Source organism: Lepus europaeus, chromosome 9 (assembly GCF_033115175.1).
Source record: "Lepus europaeus isolate LE1 chromosome 9, mLepTim1.pri, whole genome shotgun sequence".
Lineage (NCBI taxonomy): Eukaryota > Metazoa > Chordata > Mammalia > Lagomorpha > Leporidae > Lepus > Lepus europaeus.
This window is the reverse complement of record NC_084835.1, coordinates 23453639-23470487: the sequence shown is the minus strand read 5'-3', so window position 1 is coordinate 23470487 and position 16849 is coordinate 23453639. Positions and strand designations below refer to the sequence as shown.

General features: G+C 60.7%; 2 protein-coding genes across 3 annotated transcripts; one reads left to right on the top strand and one right to left on the bottom strand.

Moving 5' to 3' along the window:
• The first annotated feature begins 1686 nt into the window (after positions 1-1686).
• DALRD3 (DALR anticodon binding domain containing 3) lies at positions 1687-5684 on the top strand. Of its 2 annotated transcripts, XM_062200828.1 has the most exons (12): positions 1687-1862; positions 1944-2230; positions 2330-2589; positions 2672-2751; positions 2832-2960; positions 4288-4352; positions 4449-4510; positions 4595-4677; positions 4765-4947; positions 5019-5132; positions 5231-5299; positions 5382-5594. In XM_062200828.1, exons 1-12 carry the CDS (start codon positions 1698-1700, stop codon positions 5499-5501), a joined length of 1617 nt encoding a protein of 538 aa, XP_062056812.1. In that variant the 5' UTR covers positions 1687-1697; the 3' UTR covers positions 5502-5594. The 2 variants fall into 2 exon arrangements, with proteins under 2 accessions (XP_062056812.1, XP_062056811.1); XM_062200827.1 differs by having other exon boundaries at positions 5231-5684.
• Positions 5685-5822: 138 nt separating this feature from the next.
• On the bottom strand, positions 5823-16671 carry WDR6 (WD repeat domain 6). The gene is made up of 6 exons (XM_062200826.1): positions 16471-16671; positions 6935-9407; positions 6771-6854; positions 6577-6693; positions 6368-6486; positions 5823-6289 (listed from the first exon to the last, which is right to left on the bottom strand). The coding sequence occupies exons 1-6, from the start codon at positions 16568-16570 to the stop codon at positions 5826-5828; spliced, it is 3357 nt and encodes a 1118-aa protein (XP_062056810.1). The 5' UTR covers positions 16571-16671; the 3' UTR covers positions 5823-5825.
• Positions 16672-16849: the final 178 nt, after the last annotated feature.

Genomic DNA, 16849 nt, shown 5'->3' with positions numbered 1-16849 from the left:
AGACCCAGCAGCGGTCGCAGCGGCCTGCCCGGGGTCCCGCCGCCGCTTCGTGGGCCCGGTCGGCTCCTGGCGCTCCCGGGCGCTGGCAGCGCCACCGGACAAAGGGCCCCGAGCGCGGGGGTGTCCCCAAGGCGGACGCGCGGGCTCACTTCCTCCCTGGCCCCGCGCTTCCCTCTTGGCAGATTCTGAAACCCGCCCTCCCGGCGTCACCGCACCAGCGGCCCCGGGCTGCGTGGGACCGACAGGGCTAATCCTGCCCGCGGATCTAATCCGGATCGGGACCCGATCCCAGGGGAGGCCCGGTCCGCCCCTGCTATTGTTCTGGGGCCCAGGTGAGCGCCTCGTTCCCACTGGACTCGGTTTCACTGTCTCCCAGGTCCGCCTCCTGGGACTTGGGATGGGCGGGTTCTGGGTTGGCCCTAGGGCGAGTGACCTGGGGACGGAGCCCCACTCGAACGGCTGGACAGCGGGCAACGGAATCCCAAAAGCAGCTGTTGTCTCCAGAGCATTCCAGCTGCGCTTGGATTTCGTTCCCTGCTTTCCTGCCTGAGCAGCGCCCAGGCCCAGGTCGGGTAGCCCCCGACACCCCCGACACACCGCGCTGGGGGGCCCTGGTCTCCGTCCGTCTCTGGGGTGCGGGCTGGAAGCGGGAGAGCTGGGGCTGGGGGCCACAAGGACGGTGAGTCCCCCAGGGCCGCCTCAGCCCGCAGCTCACTAAAGATAGCCCTCCACTTCCTGGGGAGAAACCACCCCAACCGTCTTTGTGGACGGAGAGTCGCTGAAGTCCCCGGTTCGGTCCTGGGCCCCCAGGCTCGCCGGTAGCTGCCGGAGTCGTGGGCTCTCGGCATGGAAAGCGCTTTGGAATGACACGATCACTCCCGTTGAGTGGGCACCCAGGAAGCCATCGGGAATGTCGTGTCCGCCCAGTGCTCTTTCGGCGCCTCTCGGCAGGGCCTGAGCGCCCGGCCTGTCCTGCCCGGGGCCCCAGCTCTGCGAGGGAGTAGGATTCAGTCCTGAGCGCAGAGGGTGTGTGCGGTGGGGTCGCCAGCACTCGTGGACCTGCACTCATGAAGCGAGCACTTGTGGGAACCCTGGCTGGAGGAGGTGTGGCCGGGGCCTTTTATGGTCACATTGGCCCCTCGTGCTCGGTGCCCAAAACGGGAAGCCCCAGGTTCTGTGAACAGCACCGGGCTGAAGGGGAAACGCGGAGAGCTGGTGGTTCCGACTCCTCAGGTGGCCATCTTCCCGGGCCGGGCGGCTACTGGTAATGAAGACCACCAGTGTCACGTGAAGAAGCCTTCTAACTAGCTCGAAACCGCGAATCACAAACTAGTTTTAAAACATTTTTGTTAAGTAGGTGCCTTATTCTAATGGCAACTCGTCTGGTACTTTCTGACGTCTTAGTCACGTGTAATGGGGGAATGAAGCGTTACTATAAAAACACGAATAACGTGGGGATTCGATGGGGGGCCCGGAGCCCCGCTCGCTGGCGAGGATTCCTTCCGTGGCTGCTAACGCGCGGAGACCCCGGGATGCCGCCGCGCAGCCAGGCCGGGCGGAGGGCGTGCGGGGCGGCTGCTCCGGGAGCGCACCTGTCCGTGGGGCGTCGCCAGGCCCCGCCCAGTCAGCCGCGCCCTCCCCGGAAGTTCCACCTCCCTGCACCCGCCTTCCGGTTCCGCTCACGACTTCCGGTCACCATGGCGACGGAGCGCCTTGGTGTCGGGGAGACGCTGGAGGCTCTGAACGCGGCGCTGGGGCCCGGCGGCCCGGTGTGGTTCAAGGAGACTCACGCCCGGCACCTGCGTGCCCGCGACTTCCTGGTGCCGCGGCGCGCTCTGCAGGCGCGCTTCGAGGACGGGCAGGTGAGCACGAGCGCGGCGGCAGTGCGCACGCCCGGGGTTCCGGGGCGCCCTGCGGCCTCTCACCAGCTCGTCCCCCCGCAGGTTCCCGAGCACGTGTTCCGTGCTGTCTCCGGCCTGCAGGGCCCTGGTGTAGCCCCGGTGCGGGCCTGCGCGCTGACCCCCGCGGGCCTGGCGCTGCAACTGCAGCGGCCCGTCGTCTTCGAGCGGGTTCTCGGCGCTGTGGCCGCCTACGCCTCGCCCGCCTCGACGGGCCCGCGCGTCGTCCTCCATTGCCCGGCTCTGCGCGGCGCCCCAGGCGCGCTCCGCCTCAGCCAGCTGCGTGCGGTGCTCGTGGCGGATCACCTGGCGCGAGCACTGCGTGCCCAAGGGTGAGCGCCTGCGGAGTGCTGGCCCGGGGCCTGGCGAGCGCGCCGCCGCGGGGGTGGGGTCGCGGCGCGCGGGCTGAGGCGGCGGCCTTCGCTTTGCAGGGTGTGTGCGCGCCGGGTGCCTGCTGTGCGGGACCCGCACATGCTGACTTTCCTGCAGCAGCTGAGGGTGGACTGGCCTGCAGCCTCGCCGACTGCCCCCTCGACCGGAACCCTGCGGAGCCGCGCCTTTGCAGAGCTTAGCCCAGCTCCGGACGCGGGGATGCTGCCCCCCGGCGTCCTGGGCAGGCTGTCCCTGAAGGAGCTGGTGGAGGAACAGGGCCGCGCCGCTGGCTATGACCCCAACCTGGACAGCTGTCTGCGTAGGACGTGGGGCCAGGGCGGGGCGTGATGCAGGGGGCCTCTGGACTCGCGCCAGCCTGCAGCCGTCCGCTCTCTCTGCAGTGACTGAGGACCTGCTGTCGGCGCTGGCTGAGCTGCAGGAGGCCGTGCGGCACTGGCCTGAGGACAGCCCCCCGAGCCTGGTTAGCGAGTCCCGTCCGGTGGGCCTCGGGCAAAGCGGGGCGTGCGGCTTCTCGGCACTGATTGGCCTCTCCCTTCCAAGGCCGCAGCCCCAGGTGCTGGCGCCGCTGGCTGCGTGGTTGTGCACGTGCTGAGCTGCGAGGATGAGTTCCAGCAACAGAAACTGGACCTGCTTTGGTGGAAGCTGGATGACCAGGCTCCTCCCAGACAGGTAGGGGGGAAGGTGTGCGGGCCCACCCTGCGGGGATGCGGGCCGATGTCGCTCTGACAAGAAGCCCTGGAGACGGGTTTGGGTGAACATGGCCGTTTATTAACAATCTGGCAGGCAAAGAGGGGCGTGGCTAGTTCAGGACAACACCAATTCTATAGGATAAAGCCGATATTGGCACCACCGTGCTTCTCCAGTCAGCTTGAAGGTCTCAGCCTAAGTAGCCTTCCAGGTGGTCCTCATGGGTTTCGGTCACACCCGGGAGCTGTTTGCGTTAGTGATTGCCAATTACAAGGTCCTTCAACAAGAACTGGGGGGGGTGTGGTGGGGGGGGCGACCTGAGGCTCCTGCCGCCTGCCCGCAGTCAGGTCATAGGGTCCTTCCCGGGAGGCAGTGTGCCATGCCCTTTTATTTATTTGAGAGGTAGAGTTACTGACAGAAGGTCTGGTTCACTCCTCAAATGGCCGCAGCTGCGCCAATCCAGAGCCAGGAGCTTCTAACGAGTCTCCCACGTGGTGCAGGGGCCCAAGGACTTGGGCCATTTTCTACTGCTTTCCTAGGCCATAGTAGGGAGCTGATTGGAAGTGGAGCAGGGCCGGCGCCGTGGCTTAACAGGCTAATCCTCCGCCTTGCGGCGCCGGCACACCGGGTTCTAGTCCCGGTCGGGGCACCGGATTCTGTCCTGGTTGCCCCTCTTCCAGGCCAGCTCTCTGCTATGGCCCGGGAAGGCAGTGGAGGATGGCCCAAGTCCTTGGGCCCTGTACCCGCATGGGAGACCAAGAGAAGCACCTGGCTCCTGGCTTCGGATCAGCGCAATGCGCTGGCCGCAGCGGCCATTGGAGGGTGAACCAACGGCAAAAAGGAAGACCTTTCTGTCTCTCTCACTATCCAAAAAAAAAAAAAAGGGGGGGGGGGGGGGAGTGGAGCAGCCGGGACTCGAACTGGTGCCCATATGGGATGCCGGCACTGCAGGTGGAAGATTAACCTACTGAGCTACAGCACTGCCCCCCCCCCCCATGCCTTCTTAACTCCCTGCATGGGCTAGGCAGAGGGTCACCCACGGAGGTGGAACCTCCCCCCCAAACTGAAAGGGCCCTTGAAAACCCAGCTTCCTAGCTGAGAAGTCCTGACACCTGAGAGGCTGTAGACGCAACAGTGTCGCAGGACAGAGGCCTTGGGGCAGGTGGGGGGTCTGAAAATGCACCCCCAAAACATCGGCTGATAGGTTGAGGCGGCACTGAGCTCAGACTGAGTCCCGGGTTGGGAGGGGGGCAGCACAGACACATTTGGGCTGGGGGCACTGGCTGAGCCACTCCTGTCTTCCCGACAGAAGCACCTGGTCTGCGGCCCTGTGAAAGCAGCGGGTGCTGCGATGACTGCCCCCGAGTACTACGAGTGAGTGAGGCTGGGGGGCAGGTGGGTCTGAGCGTGGGGCGCAGCGGTGGGGTGGAGGGCCTTTGCTGGGACCACCAGCCCTCCTCTCTCTAACAGGTTCCGCCATGCCCAGGTATGCAAGGCCTCAGCACTGAAGCGTGGTGGGGACCCGGCCCAAGGTGCGCTGGGGGCGCCTGGCTGTGCCCTGGGGTAGAGGCAGGTCATCTGCCCCCCTGCAGACGGACCCACCTGTACTCCCTCAGACCCAGCCTGGACAGAGATCGCCGGGGTCCTCTCTGTGGCCACCATCAAGTTTGAGATGCTGAGCACAGCTCCGCGGAGTCAGGTGAGCCTGGGCACCCCACCGGACCGGACAGGAAGGGAGGGCATGGGGCAGGGGACTGGCCTCCCACTGCGGCTGTGTCCCACCCAGCTCCTCCTGGCTCCGGCGGACAGCAGTATCTCCACAAAAGGCACAAAAAGTGGCATCTTCGTCATGTATAACTGTGCCCGGCTCGCCACGCTCTTTGAGAGCTATAAGCGCAGTGAAGAACAGGGTCTCTACCCTCCTTTCCCCCCCGTGGCCAGTCTGGACTTCTCACTGCTCCAGGACGAGGTGAGCACCCCCTTCAGGGGGCGGGCACAAGTAGGAGGTGTGGCCTCTCACTGCCTCCTTCCTCCCCCCAGGGTGAGTGGCTGCTGCTCTTCAATGGTGTCTTGCCCTTCCCGGAGCTGCTGAGCCAGCTGGCAGTCATGGTCCCTGCCACCCCGGGGCTCCACCTCCCTGCCCGCACAGAGACGGTGAGGCAGAGAGCAGGGCCCAGAGCGCACACTACTCTTTATTCTGGCCGGGGACACAGGAGCCACGGGGCAGGCGGTGATTTCAGTCTCGTGTCCAGGTGTGCAAGTTCCTGGTGCAGCTCAGCATGGACTTCAGCTCCTACTACAACAGGGTGCACGTCCTGGGGGTGAGTACACAGCCGGGGCAGGGGTGCGGAGGAAAGGCAGGGGGGGGCGGAGGGCGAGACCAGCCGGCCCCTTCTCCTGCAGGAGCCTCGGCCCCATCTCTTCGGTCAGATGTTTGCCCGGCTGCAGCTTCTGAGGGCCGTCCGCGAGGTGCTCCACGCGGGCCTGGCTCTGCTGGGCCTCCCTCCGCTGAGCCACATCTGAGGCCCCAGGGCCTCCGATCTGGGAATGTTCACAGACTCATCGACTGGAAAGCGAACAAAACGCCACACATGTTGTTAAAAGCCTGGAGCCATAATAAATAGTTTGTTATAAAACTTTCTCCTGTTGTAGGACAAGGGGGGTGAGGCCTTGGTTTGCCGGGACAGCCCTCTACTCACCTCTCGCTCCTGCTCTGAGGTCAGGAGCCCGCGGCCGCCACCGCCTCCCCTCGAGGCACACCAGGCATGGGCACAGACAGTCCACTCCCTGGTGCACTGTGTCTGCGAGCAGGCCCCATGCCCAGCTCGCTGGCCACCGCGGGACCCCTCAGTCATACCAGTTGTAAACCTCAAGCCCCTGGCCCCCAAGGGCACAGCGGTGGCCAAACTCAGGGCTCACAGGCCAGCAGTCCATGTCCGCCACATCCGGCACGTGGTAGACGCTGCTGTTCATGAAGGTAGGCTCGCCGTGCCCCAGCCGCCAGAAGGTGAGCCGCTGGTCGATGGAGGCTGAGACCATGAGGCTTGGGCTTAGAATCTTGAGGCCTGTCACGTGAGCAGCGTGCGCACAGGGGACCGAGTACTCCTCTAGCACGTGCAGCTGGGGCGCTCCCTCGGCACCCCCAGCAGCCTCTTCCACCTCTGGCATCTCCACAGCAAGCAGGAGCACGTGCAGGGAGCCATCCTCACTGCCGCTGGCCACAAGGTGGCAGCCCTCACGTGTGGGCAGGGTGTCCAGGCTGTTGACACCACAGCTGTGGGCCTGCACAGTGAGGCAGGGGGTGCCCAGCCCTGGAGGGAGAGAAAGTGGTCAGGGCACCGGCTGCCACGTGTGAGGCAGGGGTTGGGGAGCAGCTGCTGGCTACTCACGGTGGGGAAGCCCAGGTTCCAGGGGAGGCTCCAGGGCAGGGGAGCCGGGGTCCAGCACAGTGGTAAGATCCCAGAAGGCCAGGCTGCCGTCTGTGGCTGCACTGCACACAAGCAGCCTCCTGGAAGCCAGGAAAGAGCAGCCAGGTCAATGCGAGGAAAGAGCAACAGGGATCCCAGATACATGTACACACATACACACCCAGACTCACCGCCGCTGGTTGGGGGCCTCGTGTATAAAGGAGTGCACCTTGAGGACACACCGTTTGTGATGGAAGGTTTCAGCCAGGAGCTGTAGAAGCCGCCCAGAGTCCTGCAAGACAAAGAACCTGGGGGGGGGGGGGGGGCGCAGGACTCAAAACCAATCCTGGAAAACCTCCCCACCCCTCTGGGTCTCTGGGCTCACCTCACAGCCCCGTCACTACAGGCTGCAGCCACAAGGGGGCCAACGCCAGGCCGATCAAGTTCACACACAGCAAGGGACATATACCTGTGGAGACAATGTGGCTGTCAGGTGTTGCCTGTAAGCCCAGGGCACATGCGTGGGCCTCGCCCGACAACGCAGGTTACCTGGTCTCCGGGTCCACTTTGACCATGCGATGCCGATTGCGCTGCCGGTCCCAGTACTCATCTAGCCGGTGGGATGAAAGGTGCATGACATGGCAGGCAAGGCCACTTGGGGTGCTTGGGTCTGGAGCGACCGTGATGCTGAAGCAGTGCATCTCGGCTCGCCCCCCAGCGGAGACCACGCGGGCAGTCAGGCCTGGCCGAGGATCCTGAGGGCCCCCAGGAGTGCCGACATCCCACACGGCCACAGCGCGCACAGAGGAGATGTGGTTACAAACGGCCGTGAGTGCGTGGGCCGAGCCTGTGGCTGTGGGCAGTGCCAGGACGCAGACGGTGGTGTCCTCGCTGCACGTGACCACGATGTCGATCAGGCCAGGGCCCTCACTGCCAGGCTCCAGGAAGTCCGGCTGCATGAAGCTGGGCACCTCGAATTCAGGCCCCAGGGTGATGGCGCCCACACGCTTCACGCAAGTGATCTCACGGCCGTGCAGACCCTCTCGGAGAATCACGTGTGGCCGCGTGCAGCCGCCGAGAGCCCGGTACAGCATCACATCCCCGTCCTTGAGGTAGGCGAAGGCCATAGCCGCCTCAGTGTCCGAGAAGGCCCAGGAGCGGTGCCCTCCGCCACAGTTGACGATGTGCAGCTTCTCGTGTGAGCGGGGGCTCCACACCACAAACTCATTGGCGTGGAAACCCAGGATGACCATGCTGCCGTCGGGTACCATGCGGAGCCCAGCCACCCAGTTCATGCCTCGACACGACTTCTGCCTTAGGACTGGCTGGAGCTGGCCACCTCGCACAAGGAGCTGGTAGTAGGCGCCATCGCGCCCTGTGGTGTACACGTAGCCACCATGGCAGGTGACTGAGGTCACACCCTGCTTTCCATGCAAAGAATGCAGGGTGGACACAGGGCCCCACCCGGCCACCACGTCACACTTGCCCCCGTCACTGCCATCACCTGTTCCAGGTGCCCCAGCCTTGCCCCCAGCTCCAAGTTCCTTGAGCGGACCTGGTCTGGAAGGGAACAGTAGCACAGAGCCCCGGCGGTCCCCACAAACCAGGAAGTCACCAGGGGGGAGGAAGGCACTGCACGTATGCCATCTCTGCTTGCTCGGGGGCAGCAGGTACCGACAACGTTCCTGGACAAAAATGGCCTTGCCGGAGGGCGCAGCCGAGATCTCCAGGCAGGCCACCGCCCCGCCAGGGCCCGAGGCCAGCAGCAGGAGCTCCTCGTAGCCTCGCAGGGCCCAGCTCAAGCTGTGCACCTTCCCAGGAAACAGGACCCGGTCCACGGCCGCGGCCGGGGTGTTGATGGGGACAACTTTGATGCGACCCTCTCCACTCGCCATGGCGCACAGCCCAAAGCCCTCGGGGCCAGGAGCTGCTTCCAGCAGGCAGTAGGACTGGAAGTGCTTATCTTCCAGCAGCTGTTCCCAGCACTTGACCTCAAAGTCGTAGAGGTACAGAGTCCCTGTATCAGTCACTGCCAAAAGTCGCCAAGAGCCAGCCAGTGTCACAGCCTTGAGGGTACCAGGCCTGCTACGGGACTTGAAGCCAAGAGCTGATACCCCCAGGCCTGAGTTCCCACGCCCTACCAGGTGCCAGAGCCGAATGCCTGAGTCATCACCCCCTGTGATCACCCAGGCCTGCCTCTCATGGGCAGCTATGGCCCGGATGCCACGGCCCTGGTGGCCCCGAAAGGCCTGGAGGATCTCCCCTTCGTGGCTCCACACCAAGCAGACACAGTCCTCTCCTGCACTGATAAGGTAATTCTCTAGGAGCTTGACCTGCCACACACGGGCGCTGTGCCCAAAGCAGTGCCCAATGTTCTGCACCCGGCCCCCAGGCACCCGCAGGTCGCCCACCTTCCAGAGACGGACACTTCGGTCTTCTGAAGCGGTGGCCAGCAAGCCCTTGCTCTGCAGGTAGGACATGCTGAAGATGACACCCACGTGCCCACTGACTCGTCGGTCAGGTGCCACAGGCTTGTTAGCCATCAAAGCAGCTGCTGGGTACCAGACCAGGAGCTGGTTGGAAACAGCCCCCGCCACGATGGTCAGCTCCTTCCAGGTGTCTCCAATCAGGCAGGCTGAGGAGAGGGTGCACCTGTCAGTGCAGGGCACCTCCTGCAACAGGCACCCTATCACAGGGTCATACAGCACCACGGAGTTGTGGCCCAGGGCCAAGGCCACGTTGCCCTCAAGCCAGCGTACATCCCAGATCCAGTCAGACATGTTCCACAGGCCAGAGCGCCACAGCTCCCGGAAGCGGCTCTCTCCCCAGCTCATTTTCACAACCCGGAGTCCCTTGCTCCCAAACACAGCCACCATGGCCTCTGAGTCCATGTCTCCGCTGGGCTCTGGCCGCACCCGAAACCCATGGATAAGATAGTGGCCAAGCAGGTTCTGCACTCGCGTCATCATCCGCAGATGCCCAGCAAAGTCCAAGCTGTACACCAGCACATCAGGCCCCTCACCTAGACGGGGGCAGAAAGCCATGTGAGAACCAGTCACCGCGCCCTCAGGACCCGCAGGCACTTCGCGGCTCGAGGCCACAGCAGTATCAAGACACGGACCTCGGGCAGTCCTCGGAGGCTGCTTCAGCTGGACTTTCAGCGCTGGCGCCTCCCCAGTGAGCCCTGACGTTCAGTTCAACAGGAGCTCCTCAAACTCACGGCCTCCTCATCCCACCTCATTCTCAGGCTCCAGAAGCCGCCCCTGCCCGCCTTCGTCCCCAGTCCTCAGCCTCATCTACCTCTCCAGCCATCCTTCCAGCTCCTCTCTCCGCCAGTGGAGAGCCTGTTCCCGCTGCCACCCTTAGGGTCACAGCAGCAGACTGCCAGGAGCCCCTCCCTGCGCCTCCGAGGAGGGAGCGCATGCAGCATGGATACTAGCAGAGCTCTGAGCTGAACTGACCTGCCACCGGCCAACCGTGTAAGCCCCCTTCAGAGTATCAAGACCAAGGGGTAGAGGGCTGTGTACAGCTGCCCCTCGGGGAGCCTCAGAGGGAGCAGATGAGACATCGGAGAGCCTAGGCAGGGTCTGGCACCCGGCAGAAACAAACTCCCTGGGGCGGCGCTGTGGCACGGCAGGTTAACACCCTGGCATCCCATATGGGCGCCGGATTGATACCCGGCTGCTCCTCTTCTGATCTAGCTCTCTGCTGTGGCCCGGGAAAGCAGTAGAAGATGGTCCAAGTGCTTGGGCCCCTGCACCCAAATGGGAGACCTGGAAGAAACTCCTGGCTCCTGGCTTTGGATCGGCGCAGCTCTGGCTGTTGCAGCCATCTGGGGAGTGAACCATCGGATGGCAGGTCTCTCTCTCTCTCTGCCTCTCCTCTGTGTAACTCTTTCGAATAAATAAATCAATCTTTAAAAAATAAAAAAAAAAATTTTAAAAAAAGAAACTCCCCTGCTTGCTCTCGTGCTGTGCATTTCCCACTCGCCGAGCTCCCACGAGTGTTAGGTCCCACGGATGTGGTTCACTCCTCAGCTTTTCATTTGTTAAAAAGACTGATTCATTTAAAAGGCAGAGCAAGAGAGACCTGACATTTCACTCCCCACATGGCTGCAATAGCCAGGACTGGGCTAGGCATAACCCAGGAGCATGGAACTCCATCCACGTCCCACGTGGGTGGCAGGGGCCTGAACACTTAAGCCTTCCCAGCCGCATTCCCAAGAAGCTGGCTCCAAAGAATGGCTGGGATTGGAAGTAGAACTCTGATACAAGACGCAGCCATCACAAGTGGCAGCTTACCTGCTGTACCGCACTGCTAGCCCCTCACATCTTTTTTATTCTTTTTGTTTTTCCTTAAAGACTTATTGGAAAGGCAGAGTTAGAGAGATCATTCATCCTCTTGTTCACTTCCCAAATGAGAACAAAAACACATGAGCCAAGAGCTTCATGTGGGTCGTCTTAAGTTGGTAATAGGCACCCAAGCACTCGGGCCATCTTTCACTGCTTTCCAGGCACAACAGCAGGAAGCTGGATCAGAAGTGGAGCAGCCGGGAATCAAACCAGCGCTCATATGGGATGCTGCTGCCTGTTGCAGGCAGTAGCTTTACCTGCTGCATCACAATGCTGCCCCACCCCCATTTTAATGATTTCTGAAATGGTTGGCTTCATTTTTAATTTACCTTAAATATATTTCTCTTCATTTCATTTAAAGGGCAGAGACAGATCTTTCGTCCACTGGTTCACTCCCCAAATGCCCACAAAAGCCAGCACTGGGCCAAGCCAAAGCCAAGAGCCTGAAACTCAGTCTGGGCCTCCCATGTGGGTGGGCAGGGTCCCAAGGACTTGAGATACCACCTGCTGCCTCCCAGGGTGTACTTCACCACCAAGATGGATCTGAAGCAGATGGGGCAGGGGCCGGCATTGTAACATAAAACTGGTAAAGCTGTGGCCAGCAACGCCAGCGTCCCGTATGAGCTCAGGTTTGTGTCTGGGCTGCCCCATTTCTGACCCAGCTCTCTGCTAGTGGCCTGGGAAAGCAGTGGAGAATGGCTTAAGTGCTTAGGCCCCTGCACGCACATGGGAGACCTGGAAGAATCTCCTGGCGCCTGGGTTAAGCCCAGCCCTAACCGCTGCAGCCACTTGGGGAGTGAGCCAGCACAGCAGATGGAAGCTCGCAGTCACTACAGCTGATGATTTAACCACTGCACCTCCTCCTGCCCCAACTGCTGACATCTGATCTCCGAGCTCAGCAAATTTCATTTTCCAGGGTGTGCACAGGCTCCCCAGCATGGCAACACCCCTTACCTGAGATCACGTCACAGCCACTCACACTCTTCCTCGTTTGCACTGTCAATCTTTCAGGAGTCAACAAATGTAACAGAACTGCAGTTCAAACTGCAAGATCAAGCAGACGCTGCAGCAGGGACTACTACAAGGACAGACCCTGCTCCTACAGGTGTGGCAGACCCTAAACAGCAACACACAAGGAGACTACAGAAAAGAACCACAAGCGCATTTCAAAAAGCTCATGGAAAATGGAATCAAATTTATTCTGGGGTGGAATCAATTCTTCAGCACAGTGGCTGAGATGCTGCTTAGCGCAGCCACGTGCCGTGTCGGAGCGCCTGTGTCCTCGCTCCAAATTCAAGCCAGCTTCCTGCTGATGCCACCCTGGAAGGCAGAGGTAAAGGCTCGTGTTGCGGTCCCTACAGCCCATGTGGGAGATCCAGACGCAGTCCCTGTCTCTTGGCTTTGGCTTGGCCTAGCCCCAGCTGTTGTGGAAAGAAAATCCTTTTCTCTGCCTCTATTCTTAAAAGATTTTATTTATTTGAAAGGCTGAGTTACAGAGAGGGAGGAGGGAAAAGAGAGAGGTCTTTCATCTGCTGATTCACTCATGAAATGGTTGCAAAAGCTAGGGCTGGGCCAAGCTGAAGCCAGGAGTTTCTTCTGGATCTCCCACATGGGTACAGGGGTCCAAGCACTTGGGCCATCATTCCCTTATTTCCAAGGTGCATTCGCAGGGAGCTGGGTTGGAAGTGGAGCAGCTGGAACTTGAACCAGTGCCCATATGGAGTACCAGCACTACAGGTGCCAGCTCCTCTCTCTGCCTTTCAAATAAAGAAAAAGTAAGTAAAACCTTTTTTTAAGATTTATTTTAAAGTCAGTGTTACACAGAGAGAGGAGAGGCAGAGAGAGGGGTTCCATCTGCTGGTTCCCTCCCCAATTGGCCACAACGGCCGGTGTTGTGCCGATCCGAAGCCAGGAGCCAGGAGCTTCTTCCAAGTCTCCTACACGGGTGCAGTGGCCCCAGGACTTGGGCCATCTTCCACTGCTTTCCCAGGCCATAGCAGAGAGCTGGATCAGAAGTGGAGCAGCTGGGTCTCGAACCAGTGCCCATATGGGATGCCAGCACTGCAGGCAGCGGCTTTACCCACTACACCACAGTGCCAGCCCCATAAAACCTTTTTGCTTTTTTTTTTTTTTTTTTTTTGACAGGCAGAGTGGACAGTGAGAGAGAGACAGAGAAAAAGGTCTTCCTTTTGACGTTGGTTCACCCTCCAATGGCCACCGCGGTAGCGCACTGCGGCCAGCGCACCGCGCTGATCCGATGGCAGGAGCCAGGTGCTTCTCCTGGTCTCCCATGGGGTGCAGGGCCCAAGGACTTGGGCCATCCTCCACTGCACTCCCTGGCCACAGCAGAGAGCTGGCCTGGAAGAGGGGCAACCGGAACAGGATCGGTGCCCTGACCGGGACTAGAACCTGGTGTGCCGGCGCCGCAAGGCGGAGGATTAGCCTAGTGAGCCGAGGCACCGGCCCATAAAACCTTTTAAAAAAGGCAAATATAGGGCCAGCACTGCGGCTCACTTGGCTAATCCTCCGCCTGTGGCGTCGGTACTCCGGGTGCTAGTCCTGGTTGGGACGCCAGATTCTGTCCCAGTTGCTCCTCTTCCAGTCCAGCTCTCTGCTGTGGCCTGGGAAGGCAGTGGAGGATGGCCCAAGTCCTTGGGCCCTGCACCCCATGGGAGACCAGGAGGAAGCACCTGGCTCCTGGCTTCGGATCGGTGCAGCGCACCATTTGGGGGGTGAACCAATCGAAGGAAGACCTTTCTCTGTCTAACTCTGCCTGTCAAAAAAAAAAAAGAAACTAAAAAAAAAAAAAAAAGCAAATATAAATAGTTTGCTGCTGCTGGGAATGTAACCTAGTTCTCTCACATGGATAGCAGGGACCAACCACCTGAGCCAGCTGTTCTCTTACAATCCAGCTCTCCGCTAACATGGCTAGGAAAGCACAAGATGTCTCAGGTGCTTGGGCCTCAGCCCCACATGGGGAAGACCAGGATGGGCTTCCAGGCTCTTGCCTTTGGCCTCATCCAGACCAAGTAAGAAAGTCTAATCTAGTGATTGTGAACAGGAGCAGTTTCTCCTTAGGCAACATTTGGCAATGTCTGGAGATATTTTTGGTTGTCATAACCAGGGGTATACTTCTGCCAGCTACGACTAGAGATGCTGTTCAACAGCCTACGATGCAGGCAGCCTCTCACATAAGGAGTTATCTGATCCAACATGTCGGCACTGGTAAGCCTGAGAAGCCTGCTCTATTCTACACCAACTGGGAATCTTGAGAATGCAACATTTAGGGTGGCGTGGGCGGTCAGCAGCAGTTGGCCAGAGCAAGGCAGCGGAAGGGGACAGCCGCAGCAGTCTTCGCAGAGGAAACGGCAGGCATGATGGCCTGAGGTGGGCAACAGCTTCAGGTGGTGTAGCTAAAGTCGAAACGGAGAGCTCAGGAATGGGCTAGAGCGATTACCATTGAGGGGGATCACAGAGATAGGCTGGCATGGCCACTGTGAAGGCAGAAAGAGCAGAGAAACCAGTGCCAAATACATCACATTCAAGTCAACTAGGGGCCAGCGTTGAGCACAGTAGGTTAAGCCATCACCTCAGTGCTGGCATTCTATTTAAGACCAACAATTTGAGTCTGGATGTTCCGTTTCTGATCTAGTTTCCTGTTGACGTACCTGGGAGACAGTGGAAAATGGCCCAAGTACTTGGGCCCCTGCCACTCACAGGGAGACCTGGAAGTAAAGAGCTCTGGACTCCTGGCTTCTGTCTGGACCAGCCCCGGCTGATGCAGCCATCTGGGGAGTGAAGCAGCAGATCTGTCTCTCCATCTCTCCCTGTCACTCTACCGTTCAAATATTTGAAAGACAGAGTTACAGAGAGGCAGAGAGAAGTCTTCCAACCGCTGGCTCATTTCCCAAGAGGCCCCAGTGGCCAGAGCTGGGCCGATCCGAAGCCAGGAACCAGCAGCTTCTTCCGGGTCTCCCCCACGGGTACAAGGTCCCAAGTGCTTGGGCAATCTTCTGCTACTTTCCCAGGCCATAGCAGAGAACTGGATCAGAAGTCGATCAGCTGGGTCTCGAACCGGTGCCCATATGGGATGCCAGCACTGCAAGTGCTTAGGCCCCTGCACCTGTGTGGGAGGCCCAGAAGCCTCTGGTTCCTGGATTCGGATTGGCCCAGCTTCAGCCATTTGGGGAGTAAACTAGCAAATGGAAGACCTCTATCTTTCCTTTTCAAATAAATAGATATTTTTTTAAAAACCCACACGACTGGCTTGGGGACTGAGGCAGGTTCTTGGGTTTTGTGAGTGATCCTGTGTCTGGCTGGGAGACTGCCTGCCTACTGGCAGGTAGCAGGAGCCCCAGGCACATTTCCCACCCCACCCCCACCCCCACCCCCACTGAAGGTTAGCGGCTCCAGGGTGTAGCCCAGGCCCATGAGGACCACCTGGAAAACTACTAGGCTATGAGATCTTAGCGGTGATTGGAGAAGCACAGCAGTGCCAATATGGGCTTTCATCTGTAGAATTAGTGTTGCCCTGAATTAGCTATGCCCCCTCTGCCTCTGTTTAAAAGGTGCGCTTGATTGTTAATAAACAGGCATGTCCACCGAAACTTGTCTCCGGTGCTTCTTGTCAAAGAACACCATCGTCCCACCAATCCCGACCGGGTTTGGGCAGCGCAATGGCTGGTGTTCCCCTGCAGGGCCAGGCCAACGGCAGCAGGCCCACTGCCAGTGGTGCAGCTCCCTACGCGCTCAGGCCTGAGACTCAGGGGAGAACGCCTTGGGAACTGAGATGACAGAAGCCCACGCACGGAATTCAAGACCTGTAGCTACAGAACACCATTTTGAAAACCAACAGAGTGGGTAGATACACCCGGAGAGTTTTCTAACCTGCATTTCCCAAGTTAGAGACCTTTAATGGGGGTGGGTATGTGGCCTGGCAACTAAGACTCCCACATCCCGTATCAGTGTCTGGGTTCGATGCTGGAGCTTCCTGCAGCTGCGGACCTTGGCTCCACTGCTTAAGTCCTTCCAGTCCGTGTGGAGGACCTGAATTGAGCTCCTGGCTCCTGGCTCTGGCCCTGACCCAGCCCTGGCGATGGCCAGCATTTGAGGAGTCCGTGGGCGGGAACTCACGCTGCTTCTCAGCTATATACCTGTAAATATTAAACCCTTTAATGGGTCCTCCCACGGCCTCCAGGGATCAAGTCAAAGTCAGAAGTCCCCTGCTTTGTTCCCTCCTGCCGTAGCCTCACGGAAACTTCCTCAGACAAATTCTCCCCGCCTCAAGCCGAAACTCCCCCTTCCTAATTCACTCTTGGGGTTCTTCGGGGTCTCCCGCCTGCAGGCACCCCCCACCACCACCCACACACCCCCTACCCCCTAGGGCTGGCAGCTGCGCTCGGGACCACTGTCAAACGTCAGGCCTTCCGGCTCCCCAGGACTCGGACACCGCCGGTCCTGGGCCTCGGCAGCCGGCCCCGCCCCCGGGGCCCCATCACCACCTCGCCGCCCCCGGGCCCGGCTCCCTCCGCCGCCCTCCCCCAGCCCGCCGAGCCGCCCGCAGTCGCTCGCCCGGGCTCCGCCCCCTCAGGCCGGCCCCCGTTCCCGCCAGCTCCCCAGGCTCCCTCTTCCCGCCGCCCGCCCTCCTCCTCAGGGCATCCCATTGTTCCTGCGGTCCCGCCCCAAGCAGGCGCTCATTTTTCGCCCGCGAGCGCGCCTCGAGCCAAGCCTCACCCGCCAACAGCCGGTCCCCCACGCACTCCAGACCCGTGACCGGGAGGAGTATGAGCTCCGAGGTTGCCCGCGGCCAAACGTAGTCCCCGAGGGCGTCCATGTTGGTCCTGCGCTCGCTGCGGCTGCCACACAGCCGCGAGAGGCGCCGAACTCTCGCGAGAACGAGCCTCGCACGCCAGCACGCCGCGTTGCCGACTGAGCCCTTAGCTACAGGTAGCAGAGACCCGGGCGGCGGCGGTCCAATGGCGACCCTGCGCCCCACGCGATCCCGCTCACGATTGGCTGGGCCTCCAGAGGGGCCGCCCTCGCCCGCCCCCTCACGTGACGCCCGCGGAGCCCTCGCAGCTGGCGGCCAGCTCCGCCTGGCCTCGCTCCCTCC

Excerpts from the sequence above, each read along its gene's own strand:
- WDR6 (XM_062200826.1), bottom strand. The coding sequence starts at position 16,570 with ATGGACGCCCTCGGGGACTACGTTTGGCCGCGGGCAACCTCGGAGCTC. Across the intron at positions 6,855-6,934 it reads AAAGTGGACCCGGAGACCAG|GTATATGTCCCTTGCTGTGT; the intron begins GTAACCTGCGTT and ends TTGTCTCCACAG. Across the intron at positions 6,694-6,770 it reads TGTAGTGACGGGGCTGTGAG|GTTCTTTGTCTTGCAGGACT; the intron begins GTGAGCCCAGAG and ends CCCCCCCCCCAG.
- DALRD3 (XM_062200827.1), top strand. The coding sequence starts at position 1,698 with ATGGCGACGGAGCGCCTTGGTGTCGGGGAGACGCTGGAGGCTCTGAAC. Across the intron at positions 2,231-2,329 it reads CGAGCACTGCGTGCCCAAGG|GGTGTGTGCGCGCCGGGTGC; the intron begins GTGAGCGCCTGC and ends TTCGCTTTGCAG. Across the intron at positions 4,353-4,448 it reads ACTGCCCCCGAGTACTACGA|GTTCCGCCATGCCCAGGTAT; the intron begins GTGAGTGAGGCT and ends TCTCTCTAACAG.